Source organism: Cibotium barometz, chromosome 2 (genome assembly GCF_041138505.1).
Source record: "Cibotium barometz isolate CiBa-2024 chromosome 2, ASM4113850v1, whole genome shotgun sequence".
In the NCBI taxonomy this organism is placed as follows: Eukaryota; Viridiplantae; Streptophyta; class Polypodiopsida; order Cyatheales; family Cibotiaceae; genus Cibotium; species Cibotium barometz.
This window is the reverse complement of record NC_141047.1, coordinates 12957422-12978320: the sequence shown is the minus strand read 5'-3', so window position 1 is coordinate 12978320 and position 20899 is coordinate 12957422. Positions and strand designations below refer to the sequence as shown.

General features: G+C 43.8%; 1 protein-coding gene across 3 annotated transcripts in view; it reads left to right on the top strand.

The window, feature by feature from the left end:
• Positions 1-1412: 1412 nt before the first annotated feature.
• Positions 1413-20899, top strand: part of LOC147640660 (calpain-type cysteine protease DEK1-like) — a 40274-nt gene continuing 20787 nt past the window's right edge. For all 3 annotated transcript variants that reach the window (XM_086813921.1, XM_086813914.1, XM_086813904.1), the window contains exons 1-9: positions 1413-2450; positions 16152-16405; positions 17156-17338; positions 17480-17615; positions 18847-18977; positions 19227-19341; positions 19423-20416; positions 20599-20709; positions 20815-20873. In XM_086813921.1, coding sequence (XP_086670047.1) covers positions 2332-2450; positions 16152-16405; positions 17156-17338; positions 17480-17615; positions 18847-18977; positions 19227-19341; positions 19423-20416; positions 20599-20709; positions 20815-20873 — 2102 coding nt within the window. In that variant the 5' untranslated portion in view covers positions 1413-2331. The remainder of the gene's footprint in view (positions 2451-16151; positions 16406-17155; positions 17339-17479; positions 17616-18846; positions 18978-19226; positions 19342-19422; positions 20417-20598; positions 20710-20814; positions 20874-20899) is intronic.

Below are 20899 nucleotides of genomic sequence, written 5' to 3'. Positions count from 1 at the left end.
TGTGCATGTGTGTGTGTGTGTGTGAGAGAGAGAGAGAGAGAGAGAGAGAGAGAGAGAGAGAGACATGTAAGATGGAGAGAGACATTACATGTACATGTGTGTGTGTGTGTGTACATGTGTGTGTGTGTGTGAGAGAGAGAGGCAGAGAATTTCTACGTAGGAGGTAGTTTGTGTGGGAGGAGGAAGTGTGCGTTTGCATTAGTGTATATGCGGTGTGTACATGTGTGTGTGTGTGTGTGTATGTGTGTGAGTGAGAGAGAGAGAGAGAGAGTATATGCATGCATGTGCGTACATTTGCATCTATGTGTAGAATGTGCTTGAGAGAGTGTGAGATGGGGCAGACTTGGACGGAGAGAGAGAGAGAGAGAGATGCAACGAGGGAGAGGGTGAAAGAGAGGGAGAGGGTGAAAGAGAGGGAGAGATAGAGAATAAAAGTAGCTTTTAATAAAATATAAACAGAAATATAAATTAGAAAACATATATTTATATGTATGTATACATGTGTGTATGTTTTTATTTACATTTATACATTTATACATACATACATACATATGTATGTATGTATATGTATATACATGTATATGTGTGTGTGTGTGTGTGTGTTTCGATGTGTGTATGATATATCTATCTATATATTTAAAAGTGACCACAACTTATAATTCATCTCCGCACATTAAAATTTAATCAAAATTAATTAAATTATGTCAATGTTTGTATTTATATTTTTAAGTACATGTATATATGTATAAGTATATGTGTCTATGTATAGGTATATGTATCTAAAACATAATATTGTATATACTATATATTTACATATGTATGTGGAGAGAGAGAGAGAGAGAGAGTGTGTGTGTGTGTGCATACCAGCGTGTGTGTGAGTGAGTGAGTGTGTGTGAGAGAGAGAGAGCGCTTCTATGTGTGGGAGAGTGTAAGAAGAGAGAGAGAGTGGGGGTGTGTGTGTGAGAGAGAGACAGAGCGAGAGAGCGGGTGTGTATATGTGTGTGCATGTGTGAGAGAGAGAGAGAGTTTCAACATTTGAGAGTGTGTACGTGATAGAGAAAGGGAGAGGGTCATGTGCATGTGCATGTGAAAGAGAGAGAGAGAGAGAGATGGTTGTAGAGAGGGAATAGTTCTTTTCTGAAACCTTGGTCGGCCTCAGCAATGCGCGGGTGCAATACTAGTCTTGGTCATCCACAAAGTCTTGCCACACGGGAAATTGGCTTCCAAGACGTGGGACGGGCTCTAAAGGCTGGGCCCTCATATGCTGGCTTTGGACGGGACAAAGCAACATGTGTGAGGAATTTCAAAAGGAAAGCATGTGTGAGGTAACGGCAAGAGGTGACGGCGTCGTCAAAGTTAGCGGCGGGGTCGTCTCTCTCGTTTTACTAAGGGCAGGCAGCTCTTTCTTTCCTGTTGATACTGCTGCTCTTTATCTCGCTCTCTCCCCAACAAGGGTTGGTAGTAGGGCTAGTAGAGAGTTAGTTCACTTGGAGAGTGAAAACTCCGCGGGGGTCCGAGCTTCAGGCTCGCCATCTCCAGCGTCTCTACCCTCTCCGCCCCCTCCCCTCCCCTCCCCTCTTCTCCTTCTCCCTCTCTCCCTCTCTCTCTCTCTCTCTCTCTCAATTCAGATCTGCACTTTGCATTATTACTTTCCCTTTTCTTTACCCTGCTGTGCGTCTTTGCGAGCCTCCCCCCCTCCTCCTCTCTCTCTCTCTCTCTCTCTCTCTCTTCCTCCTCCTCGTCGCCCCTCCTTCTCTCCTTTTACTTGCCTCATTTCTCGAAGCTCCCCCCATTAGGGCCCTTCCTACCCATGCGCGTTTTGGCCCGCGGCCGCCCTCCGGCCCGCCGATCTTTGGACGGGTCCTTACAGGTTCTGAGGAGACCCTGCTGCTCCCTCAAACTATTTTGATGAGGGGCTAGGGATCTGGTCCGCCTTTCTTGTAACAGCAGGACTTTCAGCCATCGGGTCATTCTGAGACGTCGATCGCAGAGGCACGATGTGCACGATCCGTGCAGCAGAGCAGAGCAGTTCCAATACGAGCTTGAAGAATTCGTAGAGAGCACTCACAATCTGACAGGACACGTGCAGGGCTGCAAGCTGAAAAAAAGGCGCAATCTGTATGTGTGTGTGAGAGAGAGAGAGAGTACAGCGCATGAGCCATTTGCTGCACAGTTTGAACATTTTCTGCACAGTTTGAATGCAATGTCCATGCTTCGGAAGCTCGGACTGGCTTCAGGTTTTGCCGCGCGGGCACTTTGCAAAAGGTTTCGATCTTTACCTGCTCGTGCTCCGGAGAGAGGGTGAATGAAGCTGCCAGATTCGCCGCCGCAATGGACCGGCATGAGCTGATAATAACATGTGCCGTGTATGGCACGGCTTTCTCCGCGTTCAGTGCTTTTTCCGTGGCGATCCTCTGCGTAGTGAACTGGAGACCATGGCGACTGTACAGGTTTGGCTGCTCTTTGACGTTGAGAGAGAGAGAGAGAGAGAGAGAGAGAGAGAGAGAGAGTTCAAAACGACCCATAATATGTGTGAGTGGTGGGAGGGCATCCCTCATGGCCTAAACAAAGCATAATGAAATGGAAAATTTGAGGTATGCCGATGGGCAATTAAGAAATGATGTGTCAAAGCCTGATAGGGTTTGCAGAGCCGATTCAAGACCTTTTGAGAGAGAGAGAGAGAGAGAGAGAGAGAGAGAGAGAGAGACTATGGAACCAGCACCAAGCAAGCAAGAGACTATAAGGTCTAATCATACATCATCAAAGAAAACAAAATATTATACATCACCAACGAAAACAAAATATCATACATCACCAAAAGAAAACCAAATGGAATAAAAAGCCTGTGGGCCTACAAGCTGCACTCTTGACCTCTTGAGTTCCCCATTTTTCTGCCCTGTGTTCTACACTCTTGACTCCTTGAGTTTCTAGAGAGAGAGAGAGAGAGAGAGAGAGAGAGAGAGAGAGAGAGAGTGGTAAAAGGTGCTCTATCATAAGGCATTGATTAGGTAGTTGATGCGAGATCACAAGTCTTTGCAATACATTGCTCCAAGGAGAGACGTTAAGTTGACTGCTAGAAGTTAAATTGAGTGGTTAATCCTCCAAGAAAAAGATACATTTTCAAACTATTAGGTTTGTTATGGCCAAGGACCCAAGTTAAGTTGCTCAATCATTAAGCTCTCAACATAGGGCTCAGTATAGAAGGTTTATGTTTCTAAATGTGATGAGTGTTGTGATGATGCATGTGGAAATGATATCTTGGCAAAAGATATGGGTGCATTTGAGCATCATGTTTAGCACTCAAATCAACACACAAAAGCTTGAGACAAACTGGATCGATTAAGAAGATGAGATTGTCCTTGAGGATTGAAGAACTCCCTCTCTTTATTGAGAATCTAGTTGGGTTGAGAATTTATGTGGGACATGGATAAAACACTCATGGAAATATCTCTTTATTACTTGAGTTATGAATAAACAATTGGAAATGGTCATAGATTTTTGAGAAAAGCTATTTGAATGTCATAGCTTTAAGAGCTCATCAACAATTATTGAGTGGTGAAGGGGTGGGTCACATAGGTGGATTAATTGGGGATGTTACCTAATTAATTTATAATGGAACTAGGTGTATGGCTATCCAAGCTTGTTTTTGCTTTGGTATTGTAGCATAGTATTCCAATAGTTGGGCAAGGGGAGTTGTAGCTACTAGTTGTACAGGGTAGTCAATCTTCTTATTACTCAACAAGAGATGCTTCTTGTTGGTATGAAGATTTCCATAAATCCTCATGTAAGAGCAAGATATTAGGTTGTCTTTGTGCCCATGGATTTCAAGCATAGTTGCATTGAAATGCGTTCCAAGCAATGTGAAACTTACAAAACTTTGAGAAATGTTTTATATGTTTTGAATGTGATTTATTGCATGTTTTTAATAATGTAATTTGTTGGGCCCATATTCCAATTGGTGACAAATGCACTTGTTCTTGGGATGTGGAAACTTGTACTTGCTTCGTGCCACCTTGTGTCATCTGCCCAACGAGGTACACAGTGGCCTTGGTGTGACTTGCTTTGTTTGTGCCTACTTTGTGCCGTATTGCATAATTTAAGCTTGACCCCAGCCTAAACAATATTTTAGACTCACCTCAATTCCACCTTTAAGAATTTTTTTGCATTCTTATGAAACGCCTATGAAACTCGAATGTTTTTGAATGGTTGCCAACTAGGTTCATCGCAAAGTACATATGCATTTGGCTTTACATGACTCTAGGTTATCCACATGTGCAACATGCTCATAATGCGGAAGAGTAATTAATGATGATTAATGCTAAACTATAGACTAATGCTAATCACATGTGCAACAAGGGCATAGAGAAGTAGAAGACATACTCTTTATCTAACCTATTCGATTGTATGTAAAGTACCAAAACATGAATATAATTCGACGTTGTCCATGAGTCTACATCAGATTTGGACCTGAGCAAATAATGATGCTGTGCATGACTACTAATGCACTAAATGTAAATTTAGATGTTCTCCATGAAAATGCTTATGAAAGATGTGCATTTGTTAAAGATGTTTTGCTATTGCATGGGGATGTGTGCTCGGAGGCATTGTCTTTCATGCACTAGATTGTTGAATGAGGTTTCGGTTATATTACTTTGCTTGTGAATATGTAAGATGATCCATAAATGATCCTAAATTTGCCTATCAATAGTCAATTTTGTTAGTAATATGTTGGTTGGCAAGTCCTTTTCAGATTGAAAAATATAATAGAGAAGACCATTAAACATGTTCACACCGTGCCTAATAAATGTCATAACTATTGGTGCATGTTGTGGGCACTCATGGGCACCTATTGGGTTGCCAAAATTGCGCCATTCCACCCACATGTGGCCTTTGAGCTTACCCTTTCGACAAGTGCAAGAAAAATGCATGTTCACGTGGCATTGGATTAAGGTGTGCATGTGACATCCCTCCTGCCAGATTTGGAGCATTGGGGTAGATACACCTTTGCTACATGCTTGGTTTGGAAGGCTGCGAGCCAAACTTTCTAGCTCTATCTTAAATCTTTAATGGGAACTCCTCTTGAACTTTAATCACAAGTACTTATGCGAAACTTACCTCACCCTTCTAATATGGGATTTGGAGAATTAGACTGGAATCGTTGGTGTTTCCACCACCTTGGAAAATTGCTTGACCTTATTCTTTGGTTCTGGGATTGGTGTTGGCTTTGTAGATTTGGATATTTGCACCTCTTGGTTGGCCTCGATTTGTGCTGACACTCTTATCAACTTTACTTGCTTGTGCCACAATACTTTATTGATTGTACTTGGCCTCCAATAAGTTGCCAATAGCTCCAATGCCTTGCGGCATAAAGCTTGACGCTCTTCTTCTTCCCGTTTGTATCGGGCTTGATCATATTTCTGAACGTTCTTGGTCTCAAAAGTATTGCTCCTCCATCCAAGGTCTCTAGTTCTTTTCGGTACCAATCTTCTATGGAGTCCATGTTGTTTGCCTACTAGACTTGGATGTGATTGCATGCAATGACCTAGCTAATCAATTGTGCATGAGCTACACTTTGGCTATAGAAATCCTAAGGCAATGATTGCGGACTGTACTTGCCTGCAAAACCTAACGCACATATGCTTATGCAAAAACTACCTTAGGATGGCTTGATGCAAGACCTAGTAGATAGGTTGATGTGCTTGATACCAATGTAACATGCTAATTATGGGGAAGCATAATTAACGATGATTAATGCTAAGCTATAGAGATTAATGCTAATCACACGCGCAATGATGGCACATAGAAATAAACATGAATATTTACAAAGCTGTCCACATATCTACATCAGCCTCTCAAAGGACTCTAGGGGCACATTGTGCCAGCATATGCTGTGGGCCTTGGGGTGCTCACTGGGTGGATTTCCCTAGCTCTTGTTTTTTTTTGGATTTGGGGGAGCTTTTATGGGCTGAGTGTTAGTGGAGGCTCTTTGGTGGGGGCCAAGCAAGTTGGTGATGGATGTCTGAGTGGTCTTCCACCTCTTTGGTTGCTATTGCATCAGTCTGCCTCTATGTTAACTCATCTCTAGTAACTATAGTCCTACACATCTTTGATCTCAGTAATACATCATCCATGAGAAAGGCACAAACCTTAACACCATATCTGGACCATGAATGTTGTGCAAACAATATGCCGTGCTGCATGTTAGACATCATCATCCCCTTGCTGCTGGCTTCTCTTCGGTGTCCTATTTGAGCCTCTAGGGCTGACCGTGTTAGCTTGAAGGTCTGGTCACCCCACACACCTTTTCCCACCTTTTTTCCCCCATTTTATGGAGTCGTGGGCCTTTATGCCCAGTCTTGTGGTGCTGGTCGGCTGCCCTTTTTGGGCATATATATAGCTGGGCCTCCACCCCTCACACACACTGTATTCGCCCCTTGCATGCCTTGTGCGTCTGCGTTTTTGGCTTGCTGCAATCCCTCACATACGAGGTGATTTTCCCCCTCCTGCTCAGGACTTGTACTGGCATGCTGCATGTTCATCGTGTTTGGTTGATATTGAGAGCAGGTATACACTTGCGTTATTCTCTCTCTCTCTCTCTCTCTCTCTCTCTCTCTCTCTCTCTCCTACGTCTCCACTTTCCCATCTTCCGCCGGTGACTTGCAGCTCTAGTTGCTCGCTCTTCTTCCTTCATGGTGTCATCTAGCATCTGCGTTTTCCTGCTCCCCCATATTATGCCCTGTCTACAGCCCTTCTTCTTTGCATTTTTCAGATCTGCAGCCCTCTGGTTGCTCTGTTTTCTGGACACAGCTTCTGGTAGCTCTACCTTCATCTGACCTTCATCTGGGCTTCATCGTTTTCAGCCAAAGGTACCTTCTCTTCAGCTTTTTTTCTCATTTGAGGTGTGGAAGCTGGTTGGCCTGTATTTTCAGGTTTGCAGCCTCTTTGTTGGCTGTGTTTTCTTCTCTAGTGGACACATATCACTTGCAGAGGGGGTCTCGTGTGGATTGTGGCTTTGGTGACAGCTTGGTACTTGAGGACGACATTGGATTTACTGATTTGAGTCAGCGTTTTGCTGATTTTGGAGCGTCTATCCCTGTGTTTTTTTCCTAGCCTACACAGGACCCTGTTTTCTCCTGTTCCTTGCCTTCTGTTGGCGGTGGAGTGCAGTTTTTTGCCGGACAGCAGCGTTTTTTGGCTGCGTTTTACTTCCCAAAGGAGTTTTCTATACTCAGAGGGGGCCCATCTCTAGCTACTTCAGTTGAGGATCAGTTTCGAGAGCCGTTGTGTACCTTTGGAGACTTTCTTCTGCGATTGGAGTTTGCAGATTTTGGAGGAGAGGAGTTCTTTCTTGACAAGAGTAGTGATCTTTTCAGAGACCCTAAGCAGAGTTTATTTAGTCCGAGCATGTGTTCTTTGAAGTGTTTGCATAGAAAGGAGGGTGTTTTGCCTTTGAGGTGTGATCCTTACACACGGATCACTTGTTTGTTGCTGATTCTTGGGATCTGATTCTACTTAGGAAAGAGTCTTCTGCTATTAGTGATGCTTTTGAGGACTTTGTTACAACTGCATATTATATTCCTGCTTCCCTTTCTCATTGTGAGGAGTCTTCCTTTGCCTCTCTTTGCAATGCTTCTAAGGATGCCCCTCCACTTGCTAGTTGTGCAGTTGGTTTGATGTGGCGTGCACGGATGTTTTGGAGAATGGATTTTCAGACCCGGTGGGATGCTTTGGATCTGGGGTTGCTAGCCATGCCTAGGGCACAGTGGTACTTCTAGAGTTTTTTGCATTTGGATCAAAATCAGGTTGGGCTTGTACCAGTGTGACGACGTCATTTTTTTTGAGGGAGATGTGGAGTCCTTTCATCTGGCGATGCCCACCTTAGTGGAGTGTGCTTGTGTACAGCATTGGGCAACTCATGGTACGGAGTTTGAGCAAATGGATCCCATCTTTTCTACAGTGTCTTTACATCTTGCGATGACTTTTCCAGCGGATGCTTCTTTTCAGCGTTTGGCAACTCTTGCTATAGAGTTTGAGCAGATGGACTCAGAGGCTTCCGGTGAGGAGCAGCCTGCTTCTTCCATGATTGATTATCTACAAGATTTGATCTTGGTTGGTTATGAGGTTTTTCATACCTTCTCCAGGCTGGAAACACTACATTCGATTTCGGGGAGTGTTCTTACACTTAGGAGTGGAGCCATTATCTGGAGCAACATAAAGCAGCCTGCATGGTTGTTTTCTTCTAGAGGAGCGGTGTACTTGGCAGCTTGTTCTGTTGCTTTTGTAGCTGAGTTGTTGAGGAGATTGCTTGTGGAGATTTCCTGGCACTTGTGTTGGAGTCTTTCATCTTTGATGGAGGATGGCATCTTTGGCTTCTTGGAGTTCATACTCAGCATCCGGTGTTGAGAGGGGGTATTAGACATCATCATCTCCTTGCTGTTGGCTTCTCTTTGGTGTCCTATTTGAGCCTCTAGGGCTGACGATGTTAATTTGAGAGGTTGGTCACCCCTCACACCTTTTCCATCCTTTTTTCCCCCATTTTATGGAGTCGTGGGCCTTTATGCCCAGTCTTGTGGGGCTGGTCGGCTGCCCCTTTTATGGGCATATATAGCCGGGCCTCCTCACACACATTGTATTTGCCTTTTGTATGCCTTGTGCCTTTGCATTTTCAGCTTGCTGCAATCCCTCACATACGAGGTGATCTTCCCCCTCTTGCTTGGGACTTGTAATAGCATGTCATAGTCACAAGGGACGGGGGACGGTGACGGGGGACGGTGACGGGAGGGGGGACGGCCATAAGTAGGGAACGGGGACGGGGGAGAGAACGGCACTCAAAAAATATTTTTTTTTAAAAATTTTCTACTCTGCACTTATTCTACTTTGGAAGCACATCAAAATGAGCACAAATTTACACTAAAATGCTAAGATTTTGAGTCATATTAATAATTAAGTAGATACAAAATGAGTCATGACTCAAGAGTCAGGACTCAGGAGTCAGGACTAAGCCTTAAGGAGGCAAAATACAAGGACGGACTCAAATGAGTCAATGACAAAAAAGTGCCGAAGACTAGAGGCTAGAGGCTAGAGCTAAGTAGTAAGGCCCATGAATCATGATCCATGAATGATCATCCACGTGAAGTGCTCGCCTCATGGTCATGGGTAGCTTGTGCGGCTGCCAAAGAAGCATCAAGCTCATCCTCAGTCTCATCCTCACTGGCATGCTGCTCCTGCACCTCATCCTCCCGTTGCTCTTCTTGTTGACTCATCTCCCACTCGGTGAAGGAATCTGCCTTCTTGGTCATGCTCTTGCAAAGCATTCGCAAGTTCGCGCTGACGAAGACAAGGTCATTGGCACGCTCTACCCCGAGTCGGTTCCTCTTCCTAGAGGCAATGTGGCTGTAGGTACTCCAAAGTTGCTCCAAGCAAGAGGAGCGGACGGCCTGGCTAAGTATGCGGATGGCAAGTTGCTGCAGCTCTGGTCCATCTGAACCAAAGTCCTCCCACCATAGAGCAGCACCAACTTTGGAGCGGTCAACCTGTGCATCATGACAGCCATGGGAGCCATGAAATGACCTGTACATCGAAAGCTGGTCCCTGATCTTGCGCCTAACCGATGCATCAGGCACAAGACGATCCAAGATGATCCTCCATCCAGCGCTCACCTCCCGGTCGCTCTCCTGCTTGTTGCCTTGGAATTCTGGGTCCACCACATAAGTTGCTGCATGCAATGGAGAGTAGTAGGAATTCCACCTTCCTAGACACAAGGCATGGATCTCCTCGTATCTGTCTTCGTCAAGCACGAAGTCTTTCAACTTCTCTATCATGCGATCCATGGCCTCGTAGACCTTGCCTATGCATGGCTGCATAGCGTCTACAATCCTCAACAGGTGGACTATGGGCCTCACCATAGCATCTGTGGTCTTCACACGCTCCCACCAAGAGGCGTCATCCGCCCGTAGCCTACACTCTTGGCCAGTGTTTGTATGGGACTCTTGCATGGCGACAAACTCGTCGCTAAGGAAAAGCCCCCTCAAAGCACCACTACAATCCTTCAACCGGCCCAACATGAGAAAGTTGTAAGCAAACCGGGTGTCGGAATATTTGAGGAGAGAGAGACAGGACCTCTTGTTGAACTCATGCCGAAGTCTTTGGTGGTTGAGGACAAAGGAGACCATGGTGTTGGCCTCCTCAATGAGCGGGCTGATCCATGGTAATGCCCTGATGTCCTTGAGGAGGTTGTTTAGGCAATGAGCCATACAAAAGGACATCGTGACATGTCCATACATACTTTGGAGAATAGCTCCTGCCGCCCTATTGGAAGGCTCCCCATCCGCAACAAAGCCCACTACATGCTCGGGGCCAACGATCTCCATGGTGGTAGCCCACTCCGCCGCAAGCACATCCCCGCTCTTCCCAGTGCCGGATGCATCATGAGATGAGATGAAGTACATCTCTCCACGGGAATATGCAACCATGCCGTGAATACTCCTCTTGCGGGTGTCACTCCATCCATCCACAATGAGGGAGACTCCGTTCCTCTCCCATTGCCGCTTTGTGTTGTCGGCCGCTTGCTCTACAATGCGCTTCTCCTTGTCGAGCAATGTAGTGCGCAAGCTCTCGGATGAGGGGGGCGTATAGGTTGAGCCATACTCCCCAATCTTCTTAACCATTACCTTGAAGTATTCCGACCTATTCAAGAAAGTAATTTACTAATGAGAAGGAGACTAGGATGATGAAAACATGAATGATGAATTGGCAATGATCGATTGCACTTACCTAGCCGCTTGAAAGGCAATGTGGTCGTGGAAGAAGAAGCGGGCCACCGCCATATCCACCTCCTCCTTCAACTTGGGGTTCCAATTCTCCCCAAGTGTAGATTGTCGCCGTGGGCCACGTAATGATTGAGAGGCCGTGGAGATGGAGGGTGCCGGTGTTGTGGATGGAGTAACATTCCGACTTGATGGCGAAGGTGATGGTGTGCATGATCCCGATCCACCACATGACTCCATGGTAGAGGCTTGAGTTCCTCTCCCCATCGTTGCGGGATCCACGGCCACTCATGGTGTCCTTCTTGTCGCTTCGACCGCTTCGTAGACGCTAAGCTTGTCAAGAAGTTCCCGTCTCTTCTCGGGCGTGACATTCGTGCAAAACCTCACCTCATGCCCACTCTCATGCAAGAGGTGGGCTCGCACTTTGTCGGCGCCACCCGTTCGCCGGTACGGGCAAAGCTTGCATACCCATGGCCGAGAACCGCCTCCATGAACGGATGATGTGTAGTTTACCTCCTCCCACCATGTCCATCCCGTTGTCCTTCTACGAGAAGCCCCGGCACGTGAGGAGGATGCCATGGTTGAAGATGGCTTGCCGCTTGACTCTTGAGCCTTGAGGAGTGAGAGAGAGAGAGAGAGATAGAGAGAGAGAGCCTTGAGGAATGAGAGAGAGAGAGAGCCTTGAGGAATGAGAGAGAGAGAGAGAGAGCCTAGAGGCTTGGAAGTTGGAAGACTCAAGAGGCTTGAGGGAGAGGTGAGAGCCTAGGCCCTAGAGCTTGGAACTTGGAAGTTGGAAGAGACTCGAGAGAAGATTCAAGAAGCTTGAGCAATGAGCAATGAACTTGTGTGTGCTTGTAGCCTTGTAGAGGTGGGCTCTTATATAGATAGGCAAGAGAGAGAGAGGGCCAAGGCCCAACAGCCATAAACGGCTAGTAGAGCCCAAGCCCAACAGCCATAAACGGCTACGATGGCAGGCAGGCGCAACGGCCAGAAACGGGCGCAACGGCCAGAAACGGGCGCAACGGCCAGAAACGGCCGTCCCCGCACAGGCCGTCCCCGACAGCCGTCCCCCGTCCCTGCGCCGTCCCCTGTTTGAAACGCCCGTCAGGGGACGTCCGTCCGTCCCCGTCCCTGCGCCGTCCCGTTTCGGCGTCCCAGCGTTCCTAGGCTCTGTCCCCGCCGTCCCCTGTGACTATGTAGCATGTTCATCTTGTTTGGTTGATATTAAGAGCAGGTATACACATGCGTTATTCTCCATTTGTCTCTCTCTCTCTTTCACTCTCTCTTGCGTCCATCTTCCGCTGTGCATTCCTTCAGTGCATGCCTATTCATGCACCAAGTTAAAACGAAGATGTTCTCCAAGAAAACGCTTATGGAAGATGTGTGTTTGCTGATGTAGATGTTGTGTTGGTGCCGAGACATCTTTGGCTGGTTGCAGGCACTATCATGCACGACATTGCTGACCTAGATTCTCGCTATATTAGTTGTGTCTTTGAATTTGCGAGATGATCTATAAATGACCTTAAATCTGCCTTTAAATAGTCATCTGAGATGCTGGTTGGCCTTAAACATGTTCATATTGTGCCCAAGAAATGTCTCAACCATTGGTGCATGTCTTGGGCACTCTTGGGTGCATGCTGGGCTACCAAAACTGCTCCGATCTGCCCACACCCAGCCTTTGAACTTACCGTTGAGGTGGCAAGTTAGATGCATGTCCACGTAGCACCGGCTCATGGTTTGCATGTGACAAAATAATTACAATTCTTTCCTTCACATGCACAAAGCTGAGGTGAATCACATGCACAAGCTGTGGTGAAGGGGATGTATGTTACACCCGTAGTGTAAGCTAAGCATGGGATGGGGTTATCATGTCATAGGATGAACCAAGGATAACCAAAGAGAGCTTGCATATTGTGGGAACCCTTGGGTAAGAATCCACCATGACAAGGAGAGAGGTATGTAGCACAATATAGCAAGCTCTTTAAAATGTGGAAGTCTTGTGGTTGCTTCACTTAGCTTGCTTGTGAATTCAGTAAACAAGCGGTAGGAGGTGCATACCATATCTCAGTATGAAGGATTCCCGACGGAAGTATTTATAGGATAGACACCGTTGTATATTTGTGAAGAGAAATGCATAACTAAGACAAGGAAATAGTTTTACCCAATTGTTCCTTTGTTTGTTGCCATAGCTAGTGACACTCTTCTAAGAGGTGAGCATTATCAATTTTAGAAAGGAATAGACTAATAATCATGTTGAATACTTTAAGGTTTAGTTGTGACTCTCACTTGCGAGTTATGTTTCATAGGAACATATCTAAGTAAGTTTTAAAAATGCCATGAGGATTCATGGATGGAGGAGTGCATGGTGTTTGGAGAGAAGGGATAAAACGGCAAGAGGATTCATGGATGGGGTCCACACGTCTAAAGGATTGAAGGACGCATTGTGCCATTTAAGGAAAGGCTACGTTTCAAGTGTTTATGAAAGAATTGCTTGGCAGCCCAATGTAATACATGGTGTGGAGAGAATTGACAACACAAAAAAATGTGATTCCCTTCTTCTTCCTTCTTTGCTCCTCTACCTTCTTTTCCTAGGTTCTTCCTCTTTCTCTCTTTTTCTCCTTGCCTTTATCACCTTCTTCCCTCAAGCTAAAAAAAGGCTCAAGCTTCTCCCTAAAGTCAATCAACTAAAGAACAGTTTTCTCATAGAAAATCCAATTGTTAAAGCACAATTCTTGTCGATACTTAATTTTTGATTTTTTAAAGAACAAGAAAACTAGTCTTCTACTTCTTCAAATTTTAAGCTTGCTCATCCCAACTTCAAGAGAAAAGAACAGTTTCTCTACCTCTACCTTTTCTTTATCGTGCTTTCTCATCATTATGTTAATCACTGCAATATTTGGGGCAACTCAAGTCTCATCATGGATTTTTGGCTTTTTTGTGGTCTTTTGATGAAGTTAGCAGCTATTTCTTTTGAAAATAGGAATGTGTCTCCTATCTCTTTTCCTATTCTTCTTTCCTTGTTCAATTGCAAACTTCTGTCTTTATGAAACAAGGGTTTGCAACATGATGGTGAATATTAACCACATTGGTGAGCAATTTTAGCCTTTAGGTCAAATGGACGAGAATTACAATGAACATTGAGTGTGAAAAACTGTCATGTTGAATTCAATATGAATACATTTTGATATCCTCAAAACATGGTGACATAGCAATGGTCAAATGATGGGGGTTATGTAACAAGGTGTATAAACAAACCTAAACACCCCTATAATTTATGATCTATGGATCAAATCTTCTCTAAATGCTTCAATCGAGTTTGATGTTGGTGTTTTGATCCCCTCACCTCCTTTGCACTTTAGGTAGGGCAAATAGACGAGGTTCTCATTTTTAGGCCTGCAATGCAGGTGTATTGAAACCACTACATATTTTTGTGCCACATGTCACCTTTAGAATGGACCAGGCTTAGTTTCGTACGTCGTACGACTAAAATCGTACGTACTTGCTGTACGGTACGGTACCGTACGGATTCGTACGATACCGTACGTTTTTTTGGGGTGTGTGTGTGTGTGGTGGTGGTGGTGGTGGTGGTGGTGGTGTTGTTGTTGTTGTTGCGTGGAGCGATTTCAGTCTTCTAGAGAGCCATTCATCGCCCTTTGCAGCCTATAGGGAGCTGTTTGTCAGGAGCGTGTGCACTTGCCATTGCCATATTAGGCAAGCGATCATATTGCCTGATGAGGAGGAGGAGACAATCTTCATGGAGCTCTATAGTGAGCTTGTGGCAGCAGATACTCGCAGCACCAGGAGTCAGCATGGACGGGGCCGAGCAGTTGGAGTTCATAGGCCTCCTCCTTCGGTATCGGCAAAGGGTGGCCTTCGCACATATGTGAGACGGGGATCCTCGAGCTCCAATCCCCGCCTTCATGATGATATTCCATTGCCCCCTCATGATGATACCCCACTGCCTAGAGAGCCCTTGTTTGATGAGAGAACTCTCTTGATGGACACTCTAGTAGTGATCATGTTGATGATCATGCAGATGTTAGTGATGATGTAGACTTTTGATATGTTATAGCTCTCTAGGCATTGGGCATCTATCTCCTTCTAGCCCATCGATGATGTATTGTAGTATGTAGTATCATGTATGTACGCATGTTGGCGGTCGCCCATGCCATGAGTTTTTGGCCTATCCTTTTGTAGCAATTTTGTACTCTAATGGCATGATGACATTATGTTCATGGTTCTACTATTTTGTAACTTCTTGTCTACAATTTTTAAGTTTAGGAAGTATTTTTTTTAAAAAAACGTACTAATATCGTACCGTACCTCAAAAAATTTTAAGGTACCAATTAGTACCGTATTTTATCGTACCGTACCGTATCGTACCTTTCGTACTAACTAACCATGGAATGGACAATAAAAGTGCAATCGAGGTTTACTAAATTCAAAATTGGGAAAGTGCAAGGCTCCAACTTGAAATGGGAAAGTGCAAGGTTCAATTTAAGCACACAAATTTGGATATCGGGTGATTTTTCAATACAGATGGAAAGAATGCCTCCTTGTTGCAGAGTAGGTCCTACCATGAAGTTTGATGCTGAATTGAGTATGAATATATATAAACATCTCAAGACCAATGGCCAAACATTGCTGTAAAATAAATCAGCTCGGTAGAGTATCTAGAACGGTGTAGTTTTTGGATAATTATGGGTTTCATTCAGTATTGGCAAGTTGGTATATGCATTTTGGCTAAGAGATTTGCAATGAGTTGTCCATGGGTGGGAATGGAGTTCTAGCTGAGTGCTTTCACATAACAATGCTGTGTGAGGTAAACTTTGGCCTTTGGACATAAGGTTGAACTAGTACTCTTATAGCTCCTATATTGCAGTGCTGGGTTAACTTCACTCTCCTTGAAGCATCTCCCTTTTGGCTTGAAAAAATACATAACTTCGTGTATCGCGGTGAATCTGGGAATGGAAAAAATCTCCTTGCTGCTTTTTGAGATTGAGATGGCCTATGAGATGGTGAAGATTGACTCCAAAAACATGAAAAGAGAAGATGCCCTAAGTCCGCCTTGCTTAAATCACAATGACTTCTTGTTTCTAACTATTTCAAGCATTACAATATGAACTAATGATGGGCATTGGCTTTTTTAAGCTGATAAACATCCCCTTTTTGAATGATGAGAATACATTTTTTTTCCATGCTGATTGATACTCTGGACTTAATTCAATGTGGTTTGCTTTTTAATGTTAGCTTGGTTCAGTTTTGGACAAGGTTTCTATCGTCAGCGTAATAAGAGTTCTTTTATAAGGCTTGAAGCTTTTGATAATTTCAACTTTATCAAAGATGTGCATTTTTTCTTACAATGGACTGTGTGATGTGCTGCAGTTATGTCATCATGCGGGAATGGCCAATGTGTATAAAACGTCTTCATTTGCTAAGCATAGTGTCGGGAATCATGTCATATATTGCATGGGGTCTAGTTCTCTCTCCACTCTTGGTGCTGATACTATGGGGAGTAAGGCTGGTTGTACTCTTGGAGCATGACACAATTGGTCTTGCTGTTGTCTTGCCTGGGACATCATTATTACTTGCCTTCTATGCTATCATGCTCTGGTGGAGAACGCGGTGGCAAAGTTCACGTAAGTTGCAAAGCATGCATTGAGTTCTTTCCATAATAAGGTACTCTGTTTTTGCATTCTGATGGTGATAGTGCCTTGAACTTGCACTTTTTTTAATTTTTATAGCAAAGGCTTGACATCTAAGAGATTTTTACTTCGGTAATAGTTGTTTGCAACATAGCTCTAAACTCTATTTGTGAAAATATATATATTTTTATGACTTGTCTATGCTCAACTGTCTTGTTTATTGCTCCTTTAATGTTATTTACTGCATCAGTCTTGTTCCAGTAATTTTTTTTTCTGCTTGCATACGTATGTGGCCTAAGGTACTGAATAGCTCCGGCATCTACTAAATGACAAGTTTACCCTAACTAATGTGAAGGCGTTCAACTGTTAGGCATGTTTTTTGAATATGTTGATGTCCCATTGTGTTCGAGGTGTGATATTAGCAAAATAAGTTTTCACTTGCCTAGTTGTAAGTGTGTGTTTTGTTTTGTACCTGTTTCTTCAATACCTTATCTTCTGCTGTGGTGATTTAGTGTATTGGTCTTTTGCTCATACAAACTTAATGTAATTTTACTATTCATTTTTGTTGGGGTGAAGAAATCATACTTTTTTTTTCGATGAAGAAGGGCATCAAAATTGGATTTTCATATCTAGTGAAGCTGTGTCTCTGATACACATTCAAATTGCTAGAATCCTTTTAACGCAGTAATGAAATAAGCAGATTCTGAGTCCTAATGTGTGATGCAATTCTTCACCTGGGAATAGGTGCTGTTGCTGTGCTCCTCCTTGTAGCTGTATCTTTATTGTGTGCATATGAGATTTCAGCAGTTTATGTTACTGCGGGCAGACGTGCATCAAAGCGATACTCAGCATCTGGGCTTTTTTTTGGAGTATCAGCAATATCTCTTGCTATCAACATGCTCTTCATCTGTAAAATGGTTTTTAATGGTGAGGAATTGCCTTTTAGTCTTAATGGGCACTTTAACATAGGCTTGGAGGCCACCTTAGACAAAGTTGTACAACTTTCAGTAAAGGTTGATTTGTAGGTGAGTAACTTTGTGTTGTGCTTTTTGCTGATGTGTTTTACAGGAGCAGGTCTAGATGTTGACGAATATGTACGAAGGTCATATAAATACGCCTATGCAGATAGTATTGAAGTTGGTCGAGTAGCTTGTCTTCCAGAGCCACCAGATCTCAAGGACTATACCATACTTGATTCTGAAAGGTGGGAATTTTTTTTCTATTAGCAGCTTGGTTAGACTGTTATTAAATAAATTTGATGACTTGCTGGCATTTCAGTCTCCAAGTAGGAATGTAAACTATATCTGTCTGAGCTCTCACCCACATTCTTTTCTCTTCTCTATGTAATCTTTTCAAACAAGACCTTTTGTATAACAGCCCTATTTGCACAACATTGCATTTGAACAATGCACTACATCGTCCCCAGCAGTGTAGCCAAGTTGGTAAGAAATTGTACTCGTGTGATTGGGGTATTAATAATCAGGACTTGAGATGCAATCTGCGGTTATCTCCATGAGTGCATTTATTTTAAAGGCATATTAGTAGCTGGTCCAACCCACCTCAATCCTGCTTTTCGAACGTCTATGCCACTCATGATTTGATGGAACTTTGATGCTCAAGGTTCTAAAGTGCCCAGCTGTCCAAGATATGTGACGGGTGGAAACTCTTTGGGCTGGACTGTTTTGGTAGTCGTTCTTGTTGTTTTTACCACATTCACAGTTAGTACACTGCATTTGCAGAATTGATCCGAGACATGCATCAACTTTTGCAGATTCTTCTGGCTGAATTCAAAAAGCACATCATCTGTATACGTGAGTAAGAGAATTGCATGTTGCCTAAGTTGAGGTCCATCCTCTCATGCAAGGGCCATAATCTATAAGAAACGTTTCAAGTAGAAACATTTTGCCAGTCAGTTTAAAAACTGATACATTTTTAAAAATAAAAAAATTAATAAAATATATAAAGCTTTTAGGAACCATTATGCACATAAATGCCCAAAAAACAAATAAAAAAAAGATGAATTTGAAAGCTTGAAACATAGAAACTTCAAAGTAAAAACTTGCAGGCTCTAAGACCTGGGAACAGTCATTTGGATTTCAGGGAGATACTATGGGAAATTTGAAAAATTTTAGAGGTGAAAAATGTGGAGGGATGGGAGATTGGGAGGGGGAAAAATTTGGTGAAATTCAGAGAAACGGGCGCTGAAACAGTCTCACATAAGGCAAAAACAAGCACATGAAAAGGGCAAAGCTGAAGGGGAGGAAAAGCAAAAAAATTTGACCTGGGCAAAAATTTCCCCCCCGAGAGGTTTCAAAAACATTTGGTTTAGAAACGTTTTGCAGGTTTTTAACCCTTGAAACACGTATTATTTGTTTCCATGTTTTGAGTTGATTTGTTTTGGTACAATGCTAAAATTTAGGTACAAATTAATGCAGGGCTTCTCATCCGGTGTTCCTGTATATGGGATCGGTAGCTGTACTTGCTGTATATTCAATTTTATATGGTTTTACAGCCCAGAAGGCTCGTTGGCTGGGAGGTGCTACCTCTGCTGCTGTGGTTATCTTTGGTACGCATTTTTGGTTGTGACCACTTTCCCTTTCCTAAATAGGAGTCAATTATTGGCATGTGATAAGTTTTCTTTTCCCGGTGTACCTGAAAAGTCATTTGCTGTTTGCCTTTTGGAGAGAGCTCTTGCTATCTTTTCCAAGTTGGGGATCCTTTTGATTGAATTACGAAGTTGTGGTTAAGCACTCACTGAGCCTACCCTTATTGGATTTCCCCCCTAGTGACTTACCCTCTGCTAATGGTACCTCAGATGCCAATATTGGGGCATGCTTGTTTGGATTTGAGCTTCTCAGGAGCCGAGTGGTGGCTCTGTTTTTGGCTGGAGTTTATCGAGTGTTCTTAATTTGTTTTGGAGTTCATTACTGGTAGGTACTTGCAAATTCAATGAAAATCAAGATGCTTTATTGCTTTCAACTTGTGATGCCAGTAACGTTGTTATGCAACAGGTATCTTGGACATTGCATCAGCTATGCAGTGGTTGCCTCTGTTCTCTTAGGAGCAGCAGTTACACGGCATTTCTCAGCATCCAATGCTGCGGCTGGAAGGAGAGCTTATCTTGAAAATGCTAGAGTTCGATTGAGAGAGGGTTTTCGGAGCAAGGGACTTGGTAGTTGCTCTAGTTTTTCGGAGGGCCATGGCTCAAGTGCTAAGCGTAGCAGCAGTGCTGATCCTAGCCAAATGGGCATGTGGCATACAGTCATACAGGGTTCAGTTGCTACTGGAGGAGATGAAGCACATGATGGTCTCAATAGTGGCCAAAGCTTGGATAGCGGTAGGCCCAGTGTAGCTTTGCACACCAGTTCAAGACCTTCAACTGTTCAGGACTCAGATGCTTGGAATTCCCATGGTGAAAAACACTTTGAAAAAGGCTGTTTGGATAGAAGTAGACGTATGGTTCATGTCTCAGCTCATGGTTGGGATAGTCAAAACTGTGATTCTAGTGCTTCTTGTGGCACACCAGTTGAACCACATAACTTGGATGGAAATCTGATGATTGCAAGTGAACCTGTGTTATCAACTGTTCAAAGACACATGATAAAACAAGGAGAACAAGAATTGACAATGCTTTTTCAAGATAAAGGACTTGATCCTAACTTTGCTATGATGTATGAGGAGACAGGCATCCACCCTCCACTCCTGGCATTGTTACAAAGAGCTAGCCTTGATGCTGATAGAGACCATAGGGACAATACGGATGAAACAGCTATCCAGTCATCTCAGGAGGAAAACATGCCGGCTCAGATTGTGTCCCCACCTGATGAGCTGCAAAGGAAGCCAAGGGAAATTTGGCTGCACAGGTTTCGTAGTGTTTCCGTTTTCTTTGCTGGTACACCAGAGCGTGCATGGGGGCTTTTCAGTTCTCTGTTTGTTACTGAGTTGGTGGCTGTAGCCATTTTCTGCCCAAAGACGGTGACTGTTATGAATACTACTCATGAACAAGTCAGTTACAGTTTACTTGGCATATTTATCAGGCATAAGTCTGCTTGCATAGACTAGGCAGCTAGGCTTCTTTGTAAAGAATGTTGGATGTTTTATTTCAAGTCTCAGTGGCGTAACACAATGTCTGTAAGCTTTTTGTGGTCAAACATATGAGTGTGATGGAGTTTTTTTGATTTTTTCAGATTGAGTTTGGCATCTCAGCATTGCTGCTTTCTCCGGTGTTGTGCTCAATCATGGCCTTCTCCCAAGCTGTTGAAAGTGAAAACATGATTCTCTCCTCTCGGGCACGAAAGGTAAATTTTCAACTCCAACTGAAGTTCTTGGACATGTATCCTTTGGGTGCAATGCTATTCAACACGAGCCACAGTTATTTTGGACTAACCTTTCTTGGCTCTTAGTTTGGCATAATAGCATGGATGCTAAGCAGTTTTGTGGGCCTTCTGCTTTCCTTCCTAAGGTATGGCTTGATTGTGTGAGAATATT